Genomic DNA, 16,995 nt, shown 5'->3' on the forward strand with positions numbered 1-16,995 from the left:
CCATGTTCGAATCACCTTTGGCAGCAATTACAGTTGAGTCTTTCTGGGTAAGTCTCTAAGAGCATCTCTAAGAGAGTAAGTAGAGGGTGGGGACGACTAGCCAGGGTGGGGACGACTAGCCAGGGTGGGGACGACTGGTCAATACGCGGTATAAAACACGACCCCTGGTCAATACGCGGTATAAAACGCGACCCCTGGTCAATACGCGGTATAAAACGCGACCCCTGGTCAATACGCGGTATAAAACGCGACCCCTGGTCAGTACGCGGTATAAAACGCGACCCCTGGTCAGTACGCGGTATAAAACGCGACCCCTGGTCAGTACGCGGTATAAAACGCGACCCCTGGTCAATGCGCGGTGTCTGTCTGGGGAGGGGTAAAGGACTGGTGATACTAGCCTCTGGTGTCTGTCTGGGGAGGGGTAAAGGACTGGTGCTACTAGCCTCTGGTGTCTGTCTGGGGAGGGGTAAAGGACTGGTGCTACTAGCCTCTGGTGTCTGTCTGGGGAGGGGTAAAGGACTGGTGATACTAGACGGTGCTACTAGCCTCCGTGGTGTTTGTTTAGTCTGACTGGGGAGGGGTAAAGAACTAGTGATACTTTTAGCAGCTATCCAATTATACTGAACCTCACCTTTGACCAGAGAGCATAACATGTAGCCAGAACAATGGACCTTTATTGGCAACCTTCAGATTCTGTTGTCCTTATGAATCTTATGGTAATTATTATAATATCAATATTTGAATAGTATTTACCTCCAGGTGGATCTCTACAGGTTCATATTAAGTTGGCAGTAGAATAGTAGATGTCATTAGAAACAGCTCGGCAGTAGTTGTCATTAGAAACAGCTCGGCAGTAGTTGTCATTAGACACAGCTTGGCAGTAGTTGTCATTAGACACAGCTTGGCAGTAGTTGTCATTAGACACAGCTTGGCAGTAGAATAGTAGTTGTCATTAGACACAGCTTGGCAGTAGAATAGTAGTTGTCATTAGACACAGCTTGGCAGTAGAATAGTAGTTGTCATTAGACACAGCTTGGCAGTAGAATAGTAGTTGTCATTAGACACAGCTCGGCAGTAGTTGTCATTAGAAACAGCTTGGCAGTAGTTGTCATTAGACACAGCTTGGCAGTAGTTGTCATTAGATACAGCTTGGCAGTAGTTGTCATTAGACACAGCTTGGCAGTAGTTGTCATTAGACACAGCTTGGCAGTAGTTGTCATTAGACACAGCTTAGTAGTTGCATTAGTAGTAGTTGTCATTAGACACAGCTTGGCAGTAGTTGTCATTAGACACAGCTTGGCAGTAGTTGTCATTAGACACAGCTTGGCAGTAGTTGTCATTAGACACAGCTTGGCAGTAGTTGTCATTAGACACAGCTTGGCAGTAGTTGTCATTAGACACAGCTTGGCAGTAGTTGTCATTAGACACAGCTTGGCAGTAGTTGTCATTAGACACAGCTTGGCAGTAGTTGTCATTAGACACAGCTTGGCAGTAGAATAGTAGTTGTCATTAGACACAGCTTGGCAGTAGAATAGTAGTTGTCATTAGACACAGCTTGGCAGTAGTTGTCATTAGACACAGCTTGGCAGTAGTCATTTGTCATTAGCAGTAGTTGTCATTCATTAGACACAGCTTGGCAGTAGTTGTCATTAGACACAGCTTGGCAGTAGTTGTCATTAGACACAGCTTGGCAGTAGTTGTCATTAGACACAGCTTGGCAGTAGAATAGTAGTTGGCATTAGACACAGCTTGGCAGTAGTTGGCATTAGACACAGCTTGGCAGTAGAATAGTAGTTGGCATTAGACACAGCTTGGCAGTAGTTGTCATTAGACACAGCTTGGCAGTAGTTGTCATTAGACACAGCTTGGCAGTAGAATAGTAGTCATTAGACACAGCTTGCCAGTTGTCATTAGTTGTCATTAGAAACAGCTCGGCAGTAGTTGTCATTAGACACAGCTTGGCAGTAGTTGTCATTAGACACAGCTTGGCAGTAGAATAGTAGTTGTCATTAGACACAGCTTGGCAGTAGAATAGTAGTTGTCATTAGAAACAGCTTGGCAGTAGTTGTCATTAGAAACAGCTCGGCAGTTGGCTCTTAAAGTAAAGATTGTTATCTGTAGCTGACTGACTGGTCTCCTCCGTCTCTCTGGTGTTGTCACATCACCATGTCTAGACGGATGCCCTTTACCCTCCTTTCCCTGGGCAGTACCCTGCTCCGCAGCATTATTTGGTCTGTTTGTGTTGGGTGGAGGGGGTGTGGGTACAGCCTGTGCCATCCCCCAGGCTTCATGACAGCAGCAGTGCTACTCTGACTGTGTGTATGTGTGACAGTCTTGGTGTTGTGGAAGAGCCTCTTCCTGCCATCCACTGCCTTGTCTGGTCCCCTGGCCCAGTCCCAAATGGTGTTCCTGACCCCTTCTGCCATGTCTGGTCCCCTGGCCCAGTCCCAAATGGTGTTCCTGACCCCTTCTGCCATGTCTGGTCCCCTGGCCCAGTTCCAAATGGTGTTCCTGACCCCCTCTGCCATGTCTGGGCCCCTGGACCAGTCCCAAATGCTGCAGTACTTTGGACCAAAGCGTTTGGACCAGAGCCATGCCATCCCACTGCCAGTATATATAGTGTACCACCCCTTCTCTGACCGCATCCTCACTCCTTCTCTCTCTCTACCTGGCCTCTGAGTGCTGTGCTGTAAGGCCTCTCTCTGCTTTCTCTCCCCTGATGTAGAGGTGACAGGTAGCATGACAGACTGTTTCCAGCAGGTAGAAAGTGATGACCTCAGGTGAGTTCCCACAGTCCAGGGAGATGACACAGCAGATAATGACATACAGAGAGAAACCAGCACTGTGCTGCCTGTCCCCAGAGGAACCAGTCAACCAACTCACAGTTCACACTTCAACTAGACTCTGGAACACCTAGATCTCCCGCCACTGTCCAAACTCTAGCGTAGGGGTTCTCAAACTAGGACTCACGGCCCCATGTGGGGTCACCTGATATGAAAATGGGGTCGTGGGAGAAGTTTCGAAACCCTCTCCCAAAAAATAAATAGAAATGATATTTTTATTAGTACCAGTCAACGTTTGGACACACCTACTCATGAAAGTATTTTTAATTTTTATTTGTACTATTTTCTACATGAACTTTAAGTGCACGTTGTGATTTATTTTTATTTCTTTAACCATTCCTGAACCTGTGACTAGAAACAAGCTGCGTAGGGGCAATACCAGAATAAATGATCTAGTGATTCTGTCTCTTCGAGGCAAAATCTACAGAGCTGCGATTGTTGTACGCCCCATATAAACTCAGCCCCATACAAATGTCCTCTCACTGTCAACTGCATTTATTTTCAGAAAAGTTAACGTGTAACTATTTGTATGAACACAACAAGATTCAACAACTGAGACATAAACTGAACAAGTTCCACAGACATGTGACTAACAGAAATTGAATAATGTGTCCCTGAACAAAGGGGGGGGGGTCAAAATCAAAAGTAACAGTCAGTATCTGGTGTGGCCACCAGCTGCATTAAGTTCTGCAGTGGATCTCCTCCTCATGGATTGCACCAGATTTGCTAGTTCTTGCTGTGAGATGTTACCCCACTCTTCCACCAAGGCACCTGCAAGTTCCCAGACATTTCTGGGGGCAATGGTCCTAGCCCTCACCCTCTGATCTAACAGGTCCCAGGCGTGCTCAATGGGATTGAGATCCGGGCTCTTCGCTGGCCATGGCAGAACACTGACATTCCTGTCTTGCAGGAAATCACGCACATAACGAGCAGTATGGCTGGTGGCGTTGTCATGCTGGAGGGTCATGTCAGGATGAGCCTGCAGGAAAGGTACCACATGAAGGTGTCTTCCCTGTAATGCACAGCATTGAGATTGCCTGCAATGGCAACAAGCTCAGTCCGATGATGCTGTGACTCACCGCCCCAGACCATGACGGACCCTCCACCTCCAAACCGATCAAGCTCCAGAGTACAGGCCTCGGTGTAACGCTCATTCCTTCCACGCTAATCACGAATCCGACCATCACCCCTGGTGAGACACTAAACCGCGCCTCGTTAGTGAAGAGCACTTTTGCCTGTCCTGTCTGGTCCAGTGATGACGGGTTGGTGCCCATAGGCAATGTTGTTGCTGGTGAGGACCTGCCTTACAACAGGCCTACAAGCCCTCAGTCCAGTCTCTCTCAGCCTATTACGGACAGTCTGAGCACTGATGGAGGGATTGTGCGCTCCTGGTGTAACTCGGGCAGTTGTTGTTGCCATCCTGTACCTGTCCCGCAGGTGTGATGTTCGGATGTACTGATCCTGTTCAGGTGTTGTTACACGTGGTCAGCCACTATGAAGACGATCAGCTGTCCATCCTGTCTCCTGGCCACAGCTGCAGTCCTCATGCCTCCTTGCAGCATGCCTAAGGCATGTTCACGCAGATGAGCAGGGACCCTGGGCATCTTTCCTTTGGTGTTTTTCCAGAGTCAGTAGAAAGGCCTCTGTAGTGTCCTAAGCTGTTAGTGTCTTAATGACCGTTCCACAGGTGCATGTTCATTCATTGTTTATGGTTCATTGAACAAGCATGTGAAACAGTGTTTAAACCCTTAACTTCCGGATCTTAATTTGTAAAAATCCAAATTATAATGATCTTTGAAAGACAGGGTCCTGAAAAAGGGACATTTCTTTTTTTGCTGAGAATTTTATATAATTTAAATTGAAGAAAAGTGTTGAATCAAATGTTTTTTTGTACCAGTTCATAAACCACGTTGAATTGGCACATCGAAAATCTCTTCCCATTTTTTTTGTTGCAATCTGTATGGCGCAGCTGTCAACATTTGTGTCCTCAAATGGAAGTGGTATACGTTTCTATTCACGCCAGTTTGTCTGAAGGTAATTAAAGAGGAGCAGTAAAATAACAATAACGAGACTATATACAGAGGGGTACCGAGTCAATGTGTGGGGGCACCGGTTAGTCGAGGTAATATGTACATGTAGGTGGAGTTATTAAAGTGACTATGCATAGATAATATCAGAGTACCAGCAACGTGAAAAAGGGGAGGGGGGGGGCAGTGCAAATAGTCTGGGTAGCTATTTCATTAGATGTTCAGGAGTCCTATGTCTTGGGGGTAGAAGCTGTTTAGATTCCTTTTGGACCTGGACTTGGCGCTCCGGTACTGCTTGCCGTGCAGTAGCAGAGAGAACAGTCTATGACTAGGGTGGCTGTAGTCTTTGACCATTTTTAGGGCCTTCCACTGACACCGCCTGTATAGAGGTCCTGGATGACAGGAAGCTTGGCCCCAGTGATCTGTCTTTTCAGTCTCCTGAGGGGAAATAGGTTTTTGTTGTGCCCTCATCACGGCTGTCTTGGTGTGCTTGGACTGGGGTTGCAAATAAATAAATTCCCTGGTTTCCCCAAAATCTTGGTTGGAGGAATCTCGGAATCAGAAGGGAATAATCCTCCAACCAGGATTTCTCGAAAACTAGGTCATTTTATTGAAAGTTCCCAGAATTTTGCAACCCTAGCTTGGACCATGTTAGTTTGTTGGTGATGTGGACACCAAGGAACTTGACGCTCTCAACCTGCTCCACTACAGCCCCGTCGATGAGAGTGGGGGTTCTGCTTGAAACTTGTTGGTATTGCAGACTCGTGAGGGAGAGGTTGAAAATGTCAGTGAAGACACTTGCCAGTTGGTCGGAGTACATGTCCTGGTAATCCATCTGGCCCCACGGCTTTGTGAATGTTGACCTGTTTAAAGGTCTTACTCACATCGGCTATGGAGAGCTTGATCACACAGTCGTCCGGAACAACTGGCGCTCTCATGCATGTTTCATTGTTATTTTCCTCGAAGCAGGCATAGAAGGTGTTGAGCTCGTGTCACTGGGCAGCTCTCGGCTGTGCTTCCCTTTGTAGTCTGTAATGGTTTGCAAGCCCTGCCACATCCGACGAGCGTCGGAACCGGTGTAGTACGATTCGATCTTAGTCTTGTATTGAAGCTTTGCCTGTTTGATGGTTCGTCGGGGGGCGCAGCGGAATTTCTTATGAACTTCCGGGTTAGAGTCCTGCTCCTTGAAAGCGGCAGCTCTAGCCTCTAGCTCAGTGCGTCTGTTGCCTGTAATCCATGGCTTCTGGTTGGTGTATGTACATACGGTCACTGTGGGGACGACGTCATCGATGCACTTATTGATGAAGCCAATGACTGACATGGTGTGCTCCTCCGCCATCAGAGGAATCTTGGAACATTATCCAGTCTGTTCTGGCAAAACAGTCCTGTAGTGTAGCATCTGCTTCATCTGACCACTTTTTTATTGACCGATTCAATGGTGCTTCCTGCTTTAATTTTTTGCTTGTAAGCAGGAATCAGGAGGATAGAATTGTGGTCAGATTTGCCGACTGTAGGGCGAGGGAGAGTTTGTGTCTCTGTGTGTGGAGTACAGGTGGTCTAGAGTTGTTTTACCTCTGGTTGCACATTTAACATGCTGATAGAAATTTGGTAAAACGGATTTAAGTTTCCCTGCATTAAAGTCCCCGGCCACTAGGAGTGCTGCCTGGATGAGCATTTTCCTGTTTGCTTAGTGTGGAATACAGCCCATTGAGTGTGGTCTTAGTGCCAGCATCGGCCTGTGGTGGTATGTAGACAGCTATGAAAAATACAGATAGTGTGATCTACAGCTTATCATGAGATACTCTACCTCAGGCGAGTAAAACCTCAGGACTTCCTTAGAAAGTAGCCCGGTCTCCATCCTCTTTTTCTCCGTCTTCTCTTCACTCAAATGACAGGGATTTGGGCCTGCTCCCGGGAAAGCAGTATGTCAGACTCATTAAAGAAACCTCTCTGGGATATGTGGGACCCTAGCGTCCCACCTGGCCAAAAGCCAGTGACAATGCAGAGTGCCAAATTCAAATAAATTATTATAAAAATCAAACTTTCATGAAATCACACATGTAAGATACCAAATTAAAGCTACACTTGTTGTGAATCCAGCCAACGTCCCATTTCAAAAAGGCTTTTCAGCGAAAGCAAACGATGCTATTATCTGAGGGTAGCACCTTCGTAAACAAAGAGAGAAAGCATATTTCAACCCTGCAGGCGCGACACAAAAACGCAGAAATAAAAATATAAATCATGCCTTGCCTTTGATGTGCTTCTTTTGTTGGTACTCCAATATGTCCCATAAACATCACAAATGGTCCTTTTGTTCGAATAAATCTGTCGATATATATCTGAAATGTCCATTTATTTGGCTCGTTTGATCCAGAAAAACACCCGTTCCAACTTGCGCAACGTGACTACAAAATATCTCAAAAGTTACCTGTACTTTAGGTATTTTTTTACGTAAATAATCGATAAAATTGAAGACGGGATGATCTGTGTTCAATACAGGAGGAAAACAAACTGTAGCTAGCTTTCTGGTCACACTTCTCTAACAGTACACTTGATGTGACCCTCGTTTTGAACAGGGCTACTTCTTTATTACACAAAGGAAAAACCTCAACCAATTTCTAAAGACTGTTGACATCCAGTGGAAGCGGTAGGAACTGCAAGAAGATCCCTTAGAAATCCGGATTCCCAATGGAAATCCATTGAAAAGAGTGACCTCAAAAACAAAACAAAAATCGGAATGGTTTGTCGTCGGGGTTTCGCCTGTTAAATAAGTTCTGTTATACTCACAGACATGATTCAAACAGTTTTAGAAACTTCAGAGTGTTTTCTATCCAAATCTACTAAATCTATGCATATCTTATCTTCTGGGGATGAGTAGCAGGCAGTTGAATTTTGGGCATGCATTTAATCCGGACGTGAAAATACTGCCCCCTGTCACCAAGAAGTAAAAAGCCTCTACGGTTCGTGGTGAGTAATCGCTGTTCTGATGCCCAGAAGTTATTTTGGGTCTTAAGAGACGGTAGCAGACACATTATGTACAGGATGAGCTCAAAAATAAGTTGCAAAAATCAAACAAAAAAACACATTCGGTTAGGATCACGTAATTCGTGATACATGCCTAACCCGACCCGTAAACATAACATTTGTTCGTTCTATCTTTTCTGGAGGATAAACTGAAATTGTAACCAGCTTTCTATGGCTTGTTTAAGAAAGGGCGATACTTAAAAAAACAAACATTTTCAATTAGTGGGAAATGAGGAGTTGTAAATTGTAACATTTTTGAATAAAGGATGAGCTTTTCTTAATCTACTGGAGAACCATTTTGTGTTTAAGTATAATTTATGTATGAGTAAATATTTTAGTGAGAGGTTTAAAGATTTAATATTTAGTAATTTTTGCCCCGCAAACTCATATTCATTATATAAATAGGCACTTTTTCATTTTGTCTGGCTTAGCATTCCAAATTAAATTAAATATTATTTTCTCAAATGATTTAAAAAACGAGTCGTCTGGAGTAGGCTGTGCCATTAGTTAGTAAGTAAGTAAACTGTGATAGGACCAAAAAGTTAATCAATGTGATTTTTCCATTAATAGACACATTTACCTCTTCATGGTTGCATGATCGTATCTATTTTTGCTAACTTTCCATTGAAATTAATTGTGCGAAGTTCATTTATGTTTTTGAGATGTGAAAACCAAGTATGTCTACTTCTCCATCCATTTTATTGGTAAACTACAAGGTAGCGTAAACACAATTTTTTTAAATAATCCAATACATAATATGGTACACTTTTCTCATAATTACATTTGAGTCCTTAGAGGCTATAAAATTTATCAAGATCTTCAATGAGACTGTGCAGGGATCCAGATTGCGGACTTAAGAAAAAAAACTTGAGTCATCAACATTCAACATCAACACACTTTTGTTTTTATCCCCTGGATTTCTAACCCCTTGATGTACTTGTTGGATTTAAATTTCAATGGCCATAATAAATAGATATGGAGACAACGGACAGCCTTGTTTTACTCCTCTTAAAAGCTCAATACTTTCTGAGAAGAAACCATTATTTACTGTTTTATATCTGGGGTTGCTGTATGTAACTTTAACCCATTGTATGAGATTCACCGAAATTAAACTAATCCAGGCATTTGTAAATACATTCTAGTCATACTTTATCAAACGCCTTTACAACATCTGCTATGAAGACCAGGCCTTTTGTCTTTGATGTTTTAATGTTCAATTGTTTCAATGAATTGTCTTATATTATCTCCAATATAGCATCTGTGTAAAAAACCTGTCTGATCAGGATGAACAATAATATCTGGTGAAACCTTTTTTATTCTGTGCTTTGCCATTTCACCAGGATTTTCGCATCACAGCGTTGAAGTTGTGATGTTTAAAAAAAAAATGGACTGGATCTTTATACTTACCACCTGGGTCCTGTTTTAGTAGTAATGAAATCAGTCCTTGTTGAGTACCTGAAAGTTTACCATTTGTATAAGCGTAATTATAACATACTAATAATGGATCTTTTGAGTACATGAAAGGTCTGATATACCTCTACTGGTATACAATCAAGCCCTGGTGTTTTTCCAGACTGAAAATATTGTATTGCTTCAGTTACTCTTCGGTAAGTTGGCCTTCACACTGGTCTTTCTGTATTCATTTTACAGTATTATTATTATTTGGAAAGAAATCTTTAGTTAACATAATTCAGTGGAAATGGAGGAGACAAAACATATGCTTAAATGTTGCTTCCTCTTTCAAAATATAGTTTGATGAATCATGTATGACTCCATCATTTGTAACGAGTTCCTCTGAATTCGTTTCACATTTCTATGTCGCAGATTCAATATTTATTCCATTACCATGAACTTCCTCTATTCCTTTATATAGATCTCATCTCTTTTGACCTAAACTGCTTTTGTTTTAATGATGAGTATTGTATTGAATGGCCTCTAAAAGTACATTTCAGTGTCCCATACAATATGGGGATCTGCTGTACCGATGTTGTGCTGAATGGCCTCTAAAAGTACATTTCAGTGTCCCATACAATATGGGGATCTGCTGTACCAATGTTGTGCTGAATGGCCTCTAAAAGTACATTTCAGTGTCCCATACAATATGGGGATCTGCTGTACCGATGTTGTGCTGAATGGCCTCTAAAAGTACATTTCAGTGTCCCATACAATATGGGGATCTGCTGTACCGATGTTGTGCTGAATGGCCTCTAAAAGTACATTTCAGTGTCCCATACAATATGGGGATCTGCTGTACCCATGTTGTATTGAATGGCCTCTAAAAGTACATTTCAGTGTCCCATACAATATGGGGGATCTGAATGGCTGTACATTTCAGTGTCCCATACAATATGGGGATCTTGTACCCATGTTGTGCTGAATGGCCTCTAAAAGTACATTTCAGTGTCCCATACAATATGGGGATCTGCTGTACCCATGTTGTGCTGAATGGCCTCTAAAAGTACATTTCAGTGTCCCATACAATATGGGGATCTGCTGTACCCATGTTGTGCTGAATGGCCTCTAAAAGTACATTTCAGTGTCCCATACAATATGGGGATCTGCTGTACCGATGTTGTGCTGAATGGCCTCTAAAAGTACATTTCAGTGTCCCATACAATATGGGGATCTGCTGTACCGATGTTGTGCTGAATAATGATTTTTTTAAATCCAAAGACGGAAATGGTATTAATGGGTACGAATTCCCTATGTCAAGTCATTAACTGACTTCCCTCTCCGTCTCTCTCTCTCTCTCTCTCTCTAGTGTGTCCTGATAAGTGTCATGCGTGTACATGGGATGGTGAGTGTTGTCATGGCCAGTGTCTGGGTAGCTGTACGGAACCTAACACTGATTCGTCTTGCGCTGCCTGTCTCCACTACTACCACGAGGGGCGCTGCGTTCCAGACTGCCCCCCTGATACCTATCAGTTTGAAGGCTGGCGCTGCGTCACCCTGGACTTCTGCTCCAGCGTCCACCTGCCTGACTTCGACCGCTTCGTCATTCACAGAAGAGAGTGCATGTCTGACTGTCCTTCTGGATTCACACGCAACAAGAGCAAGAGGTGAGTGGGTTTGTCTTCTTCAAACTGTCCAGCAGATGGAGACAGTCTGTTATACAGCTATGGCTTTCTCCAATACTTGTCACTCAGACCTGTGGGATCAACAGTTCTCCTTAGTCTGAGTCCTTAGACGATACAGGTGTTGGGTTGTGCTGCTCATCAAATCAAATGTTATTTGTCACATGCGCAGAGTTCAACAGGTGTAGACATGACAGTTAAATGCTTCCTTACAAGCCCTTAAAAAATGCAGTTTTAAGAAAAATAAGTGTTAAAGTATTTACTAAAATAATCTGAATTTAAAAATAAATGAAAAATAACAATTAAAAAGCAACAATAAAATAACAGTAGCGAGGCTATATACAGGGGGTATAGAGTCAATGTGCTGGGGCACAGATTAGTCGAGGTAATTGAGGTAATATGCACATGTAGGTAGAGTTAAAGTGACTGCATAGATAATAAACAGAGTAGCAGCAGGGTAAGAATTGTGGTGGGGGGTGGGGGTGGGGGGGGGCAATGCAAATAGTCCGGGTAACCATATGATTAGATGTTCAGGAGTCTTATGGCTGGGGGTGGAAGGTGTTTAGAAGCCTTGTGGACCTAGACTTGGCGCTCCGGTATTGCTTGCCATGCGGAAGCAGAGAGAACAGTCTGTCTTGGGTGACTGGAGTTTTTGGCAACTCTTTGGGCCTTCCTCTGACACCGCCTGGTATAGAGGTCCTGAATGACAGGAAGCTTGGCCCCAGTGAGGTACTGTTCCGTACGCACTACCTTCTGTAATCTTTTGAGGATCTGAGGACCAATGCTAAATCTTTTCAGTCTCCTGATGGGGAATAGGTTTTGTCTTACCTTCTTCATGACTGTCTTGGTGTGTTTGGACCATGATAGTTTATTGGTGATGTGGACACCAAGGAGCTTAAAACTCTCAACCTGCTCCACTACAGCCCCGTCGATGAGAATGGGGTTGTGCTCTGTCCTCATTTTCCTGTCGTCCACAATCGTCTCCTTTTGTCTTGATCACATTGAGGGAGAGGTTGTTGACCTGGCACCACACTGCCAGGTCTCTGACCTCCTCCCTGTAGGCTGTCTCTTTGTAGTTGGTGATCAGGCCTACCACTGTTGTGTCATCAGTAAACTTAATGATGGTGTTGGAGTCGTGCCTGGCCACTCAATCATGGGTGGACAGGGAGTACAGGAGGGGTCTGAGCACGCACCCCTGAAGGGCCCCAGTGTTGAGGATCAGCGTGGCGGATGTGTTGTTACCTACCCTTACCACCTGGGTGCGACCCTCACCACCTCCATTTTTTTAGATCCAGTTGCAGAGGGAGGTGTTTAGTCCCAGGGTCCTTAGCTTAGTGATGTGCTTTGAGGGCACTATGGTGTTGAACGCTGAGCTGTGGTCAATGAATATCATTCTCACGTAGGTGTTCCTTTTGCCCAGGTGGGAAAGGCAGTGTGGAGTGCAATAGAGATTGCATCATCTGTGGATCTGTTGGGGTGGTATGCAAATTGGTGTGTGTCTAGGGTTTCTGGGACAATTGTGTTGATGTGAGCCATGACCAGCCTTTGAAAGCACTTTATGGCTACAGACATGAGTGCTAAGGGTTGGTAGTCATTGATGCAGGTTACCTTGGTGTTCTTGGGCACAGGGACTATGGTAGTCTGCTTGAAACATGTTGGTATTGCAGACTCCGACAGGGAGAGGTTGAAAATGTCCGTGAAGATACTTGCCAGTTGGTCAACGCATGCTCGGAGTACACGTCCTGGTAATCTGTCTGGCCCTGCGGCCTTGTGAATGTTGGGATTCGAGATGGTCCGTGATCTGTTTGTTGACTTGGCTTTCGAAGACCTTAAATAGGCAGGGCAGGATGGATATAGGTCTGTAACAGTTTGGGTCCAGGGTGTCTCCCCCTTTGAAGAGGGGGATGACCGTGGCAGCTTTCCAATCCTTGGGGATCTCAGACGATATGAAAGAGAAGTTGAACAGGCTAGTAATAGGGGTTGCGACAATGGCAGCGGATAGTTTCAGAAATAGAGGGTCCAGATTGTCAAGCCCAGCTGATTTGTATGGGTCGGAAGCTGTTGGCCGAGGTTGGAGTAGCCAGGAAGAAGGCATGGCCAGCCGTTGAGAAATGCTTGTTGAAGTTTTCGATAATCATGGATTTATCGGTGGTGACCGTGTTACCTGCAGTGGGCAGCTGGGAGGAGGTGCTCTTGTTCTCCATGGACTATACAGCGTCCCAGAACTTTTTGGAGTTAGAGCTACAGGATGCAAATTTCTGCTTGAAAAAGCTGGCCTTAGCTATCCTGACTGACTGTGTGTATTGGTTCCTGACTTCCCTGAACAGTTGCATATTGCGGGACTATTCGATGCTATTGCACTCTGCCACAGGATGTTTTTGTGCTGGTTGAGGGCAGTCAGGTTTGGAGTGAACCAAGGGCTATATCTGTTCTTAGTTCTGCATGTTTTGAACGGAACATGCTTATCTAAGATGGTGAGGAAGTTACTTTTAAAGAATGACCAGGCATCCTCAACTGACGGGATGAAGTCAATATCCGTCCAGGATACCCGGGCCAGGTCGATTAGAAAGGCCTGCTCGCAGAAATGTTTTAGGGAGCGTTTGACAGTGATGAGGGGTGGTTGTTTGACCGCGGATACAGGCAATGAGGCAATGATCGTTGAGATCCTGATTGAAGACAGCGGAGGTGTATTTGGAGGGCAAGTTGGTCAGGATAATGTCTATGAGGGTGCCCATGTTTACAGATTTAGGGTTGTACCTGGTGGGTTCCTTGATGATTTGTGTGAGATTGAGGGCATCTAGCTTAGATTGTAGGACTGCCGGGGTGTTAAGCATATCCCAGTTTAGGTCACCTAACAGAACAAACTCTGAAGCTAGATGGGGGGCGATCAATTCACAAATGGTGTCCAGGGCACAGCTGGGAGCTGAGGGGGTTCTGGAGCAGGCGGCAACAGTGAGAGACGTATTTCTGGAGAGATTAATTTTTTTAATTCGAAGTTCGATCTGTTTGGGTATAGACCTGGAAAGTAAGCCTGCAAAGTAATGTCAATCTCTGCAGTAGACTGCAACTCCTCCCCCTTTGGCAGTTCTATCTTGACGGAAAGTGTTATAGTTGGGTATGGAAATCTCATAATTTTTGGTGGCCTTCCTAAGCCAGGATTCAGACACGGCAAGGACATCAGGGTTGGCAGAGTGTGCTAAAGCAGTGAGTAAAACAAACCTAGGGAGGAGGCTTCTGATGTTGACATGCATGAAACCAAGGCTTTTTCGATCACAGAAGTCAACAAATGAGGGTGCCTGGGGACATGCAGGGCCTGGGTTTACCTCCACATCACCCGCGGAACAGAGGAGGAGTAGTATGAGGGTGCGGCTAAAGGCTATCAAAACTGGTCGCCTAGAGCGTTGGGGACAAAGAATAAAAGGAGCAGATTTCTGGGCGTGGTAGAATATATTCAGGGCTTAATGTGCAGACAGGGGTATGGTGGGGTGCGGGTACAGCGGAGGTAAGCCCAGGCACTGGGTGATGATGAGAGAGGTTGTATCTCTGGACATGCTGGTTATAATGGGTGAGGTCACCGCATGTGTGGGAGGTGGGACAAAGGAGTTATCAGAGGTATGAAGAGTGGAACTAGGGGCTCCATTGTAAACAAAAACAATGATAACTAACCTGAACAACAGTATACAACACATATTGACATTTGAGAGAGACATACAGCGAGGCATACAGTAATCGCAGGTGTTGATTGGGAGAGCTAGCTAAAACAACAGGTGAGACAACAACAGCTAATCAGCTAGCACAACAACAGCAGGTAAAATGGCGATGACTAGGCAGAGAGGGTCGGATTAACTACACACAGAGCCTGAGTTTGCGCCTGGGACCGACAGACAAAACATAAATAAACAGAATGGAGTACCGTGATTAATGGACAGTCCAGCAGGCATCAGCTATGTAGTCAAGTGATCCTAGTGTCCAGGGGGCAGCAGTAGATGGAACAGGGAAGCCACCACTACGCTAGCACGCGGGCGACACAGCGTTTAAAGGCCACCACTACGCTAGCACGCGGGCGACACAGCGTTTAAAGGCCACCACTACGCTAGCACGCGGGCGACACAGCGTTTAAAGGCCACCACTACGCTAGCACGCGGGCGACACAGCGTTTAAAGGCCACCACTACGCTAGCACGCGGGCGACACAGCGTTTAAAGGCCACCACTACGCTAGCACGCGGGCGACACAGCGTTTAAAGGCCACCACTACGCTAGCACGCGGGCGACACAGCGTTTAAAGGCCACCACTACGCTAGCACGCGGGCGACACAGCGTTTAAAGGCCACCACTACGCTAGCACGCGGGCGACACAGCGTTTAAAGGCCACCACTACGCTAGCACGAGGGCGACACAGCGTTTAAAGGCCACCACTACGCTAGCACGCGGGCGACACAGCGTTTAAAGGCCACCACTACGCTAGCACGAGGGCGACACAGCGTTTAAAGGCCACCACTACGCTAGCACGCGGGCGACACAGCGTTTAAAGTTAGTAGCCCGGGGGTGGTAGGGGGGGGTCTGCTCAGACGGAGGCCGGTTGAAGGCACAGCGGATGGAGTATTCGTCGGAGTATTCGTCGCCGTAACCGACTTCAGTGGGCAAATGCTCACCTTCGATGGCCACTGGCACGCTGGAGAAATGTGCTCTTCCGGGATGAATCCCGGGTTTGAACTGTACCGGGCAGATGGCAGACAAGGTGTGGGCGAGCAGTTTGCTGATGTGAACATAGTGCCCCATGGTGGCGGTGGGGTTATGGTATGGGTAAATTGAATGCGCAGAGATACCATGACGAGATCCTGATCAACTTATGCTGCCAAACATACCCTCGTGAAACTGACCATGCTACCGATCCTCGACTTCGGTGATGTCATCTATAAAATAGCCTCCAACACTCTACTCAACAAACTGGATGCAGTCTATCACAGTGCCATCCGTTTTGTCACCAAAGCCCCATACACTACCCACCACTGCGACCTGTACACTCTCGTTGGTTGGCCCTCGCTTCATACTCGTCGCCAAACTCACTGGCTACAGGTCATCTATAAGTCTCTGCTACGTAAAGCCCCGCCTTATCTCAGCTCACTGGTCACCATAGCAGCACCCACTCGTAGCACGCGCTCCAGCAGGTATATCTCACTGGTCACCCCCAAAACCAATTCCTCCTTTGGTCGTCTTTCCTTCCAGTTCTCTGCTGCCAATGACTGGAACGAATTGCAAAAATCTCTGAAGCTGGAGACTCACATCTCCCTCACTAGCTTTAAGCACCAGCTGTCAGAGCAGCTTACAGATCAATGCACCTGTTCATAGCCCATCTGTAAACAGTCCACCTGTTCATAGCCCATCTGTAAACAGCCCATCTATCTACCTACCTCATCCCCATACTGGTATTTATTTATTTTGCTCCTTTGCACCCCAGTATCTCTACCTGTACATTCATCTTCTGCCGATCTACCATTCCAGTGTTTAATTGCTATATTGTAATTACTTCGCCACCATTGCCTATTTATTTCCTTAACTTACCTCATTTGTAGTCACTGTATATAGACTTTGTTTTCTTTTGTTCTACTGTATTATTGACTGTATGTTCTGTTTATTCCATGTGTAACTCTGTGTTGTTGTATGTGTCGAACTGCTTTGCTTTAACTTGGCCAGGTCGCAGTTGTAAATGAGAACTTGTTCTCAACTAGCCTACCTGGTTAAATAAAGGTGTTCTCAACTAGCTTACCTGGTTAAATAAAGGTGTTCTCGACTAGCTTACCTGGTTAAATAAAGGTGTTCTCGACTAGCTTACCTGGTTAAATAAAGGTGTTCTCGACTAGCTTACCTGGTTAAATAAAGGTGTTCTCGACTAGCTTACCCGGTTAAATAAAGGTGTTCTCGACTAGCTTACCTGGTTAAATAAAGGTGTTCTCGACTAGCTTACCTGGTTAAATAAAGGTGTTCTCGACTAGCTGGTTAAATAAAGGTGTTTAGCTTACCTGGTT

General features: G+C 45.3%; 1 protein-coding gene across 3 annotated transcripts in view; it reads left to right on the forward strand.

The window, feature by feature from the left end:
- Positions 1-16,995, forward strand: part of LOC112224871 (insulin-like growth factor 1 receptor) — a 107,581-nt gene that overhangs the window by 25,520 nt on the left and 65,066 nt on the right. For all 3 annotated transcript variants that reach the window (XM_042317111.1, XM_042317112.1, XM_042317113.1), the window contains exon 4: positions 10,656-10,953. In XM_042317111.1, coding sequence (XP_042173045.1) covers positions 10,656-10,953 — 298 coding nt within the window. The remainder of the gene's footprint in view (positions 1-10,655; positions 10,954-16,995) is intronic.

This window comes from Oncorhynchus tshawytscha, unplaced genomic scaffold (genome assembly GCF_018296145.1).
Source record: "Oncorhynchus tshawytscha isolate Ot180627B unplaced genomic scaffold, Otsh_v2.0 Un_contig_1501_pilon_pilon, whole genome shotgun sequence".
In the NCBI taxonomy this organism is placed as follows: domain Eukaryota; kingdom Metazoa; phylum Chordata; class Actinopteri; order Salmoniformes; family Salmonidae; genus Oncorhynchus; species Oncorhynchus tshawytscha.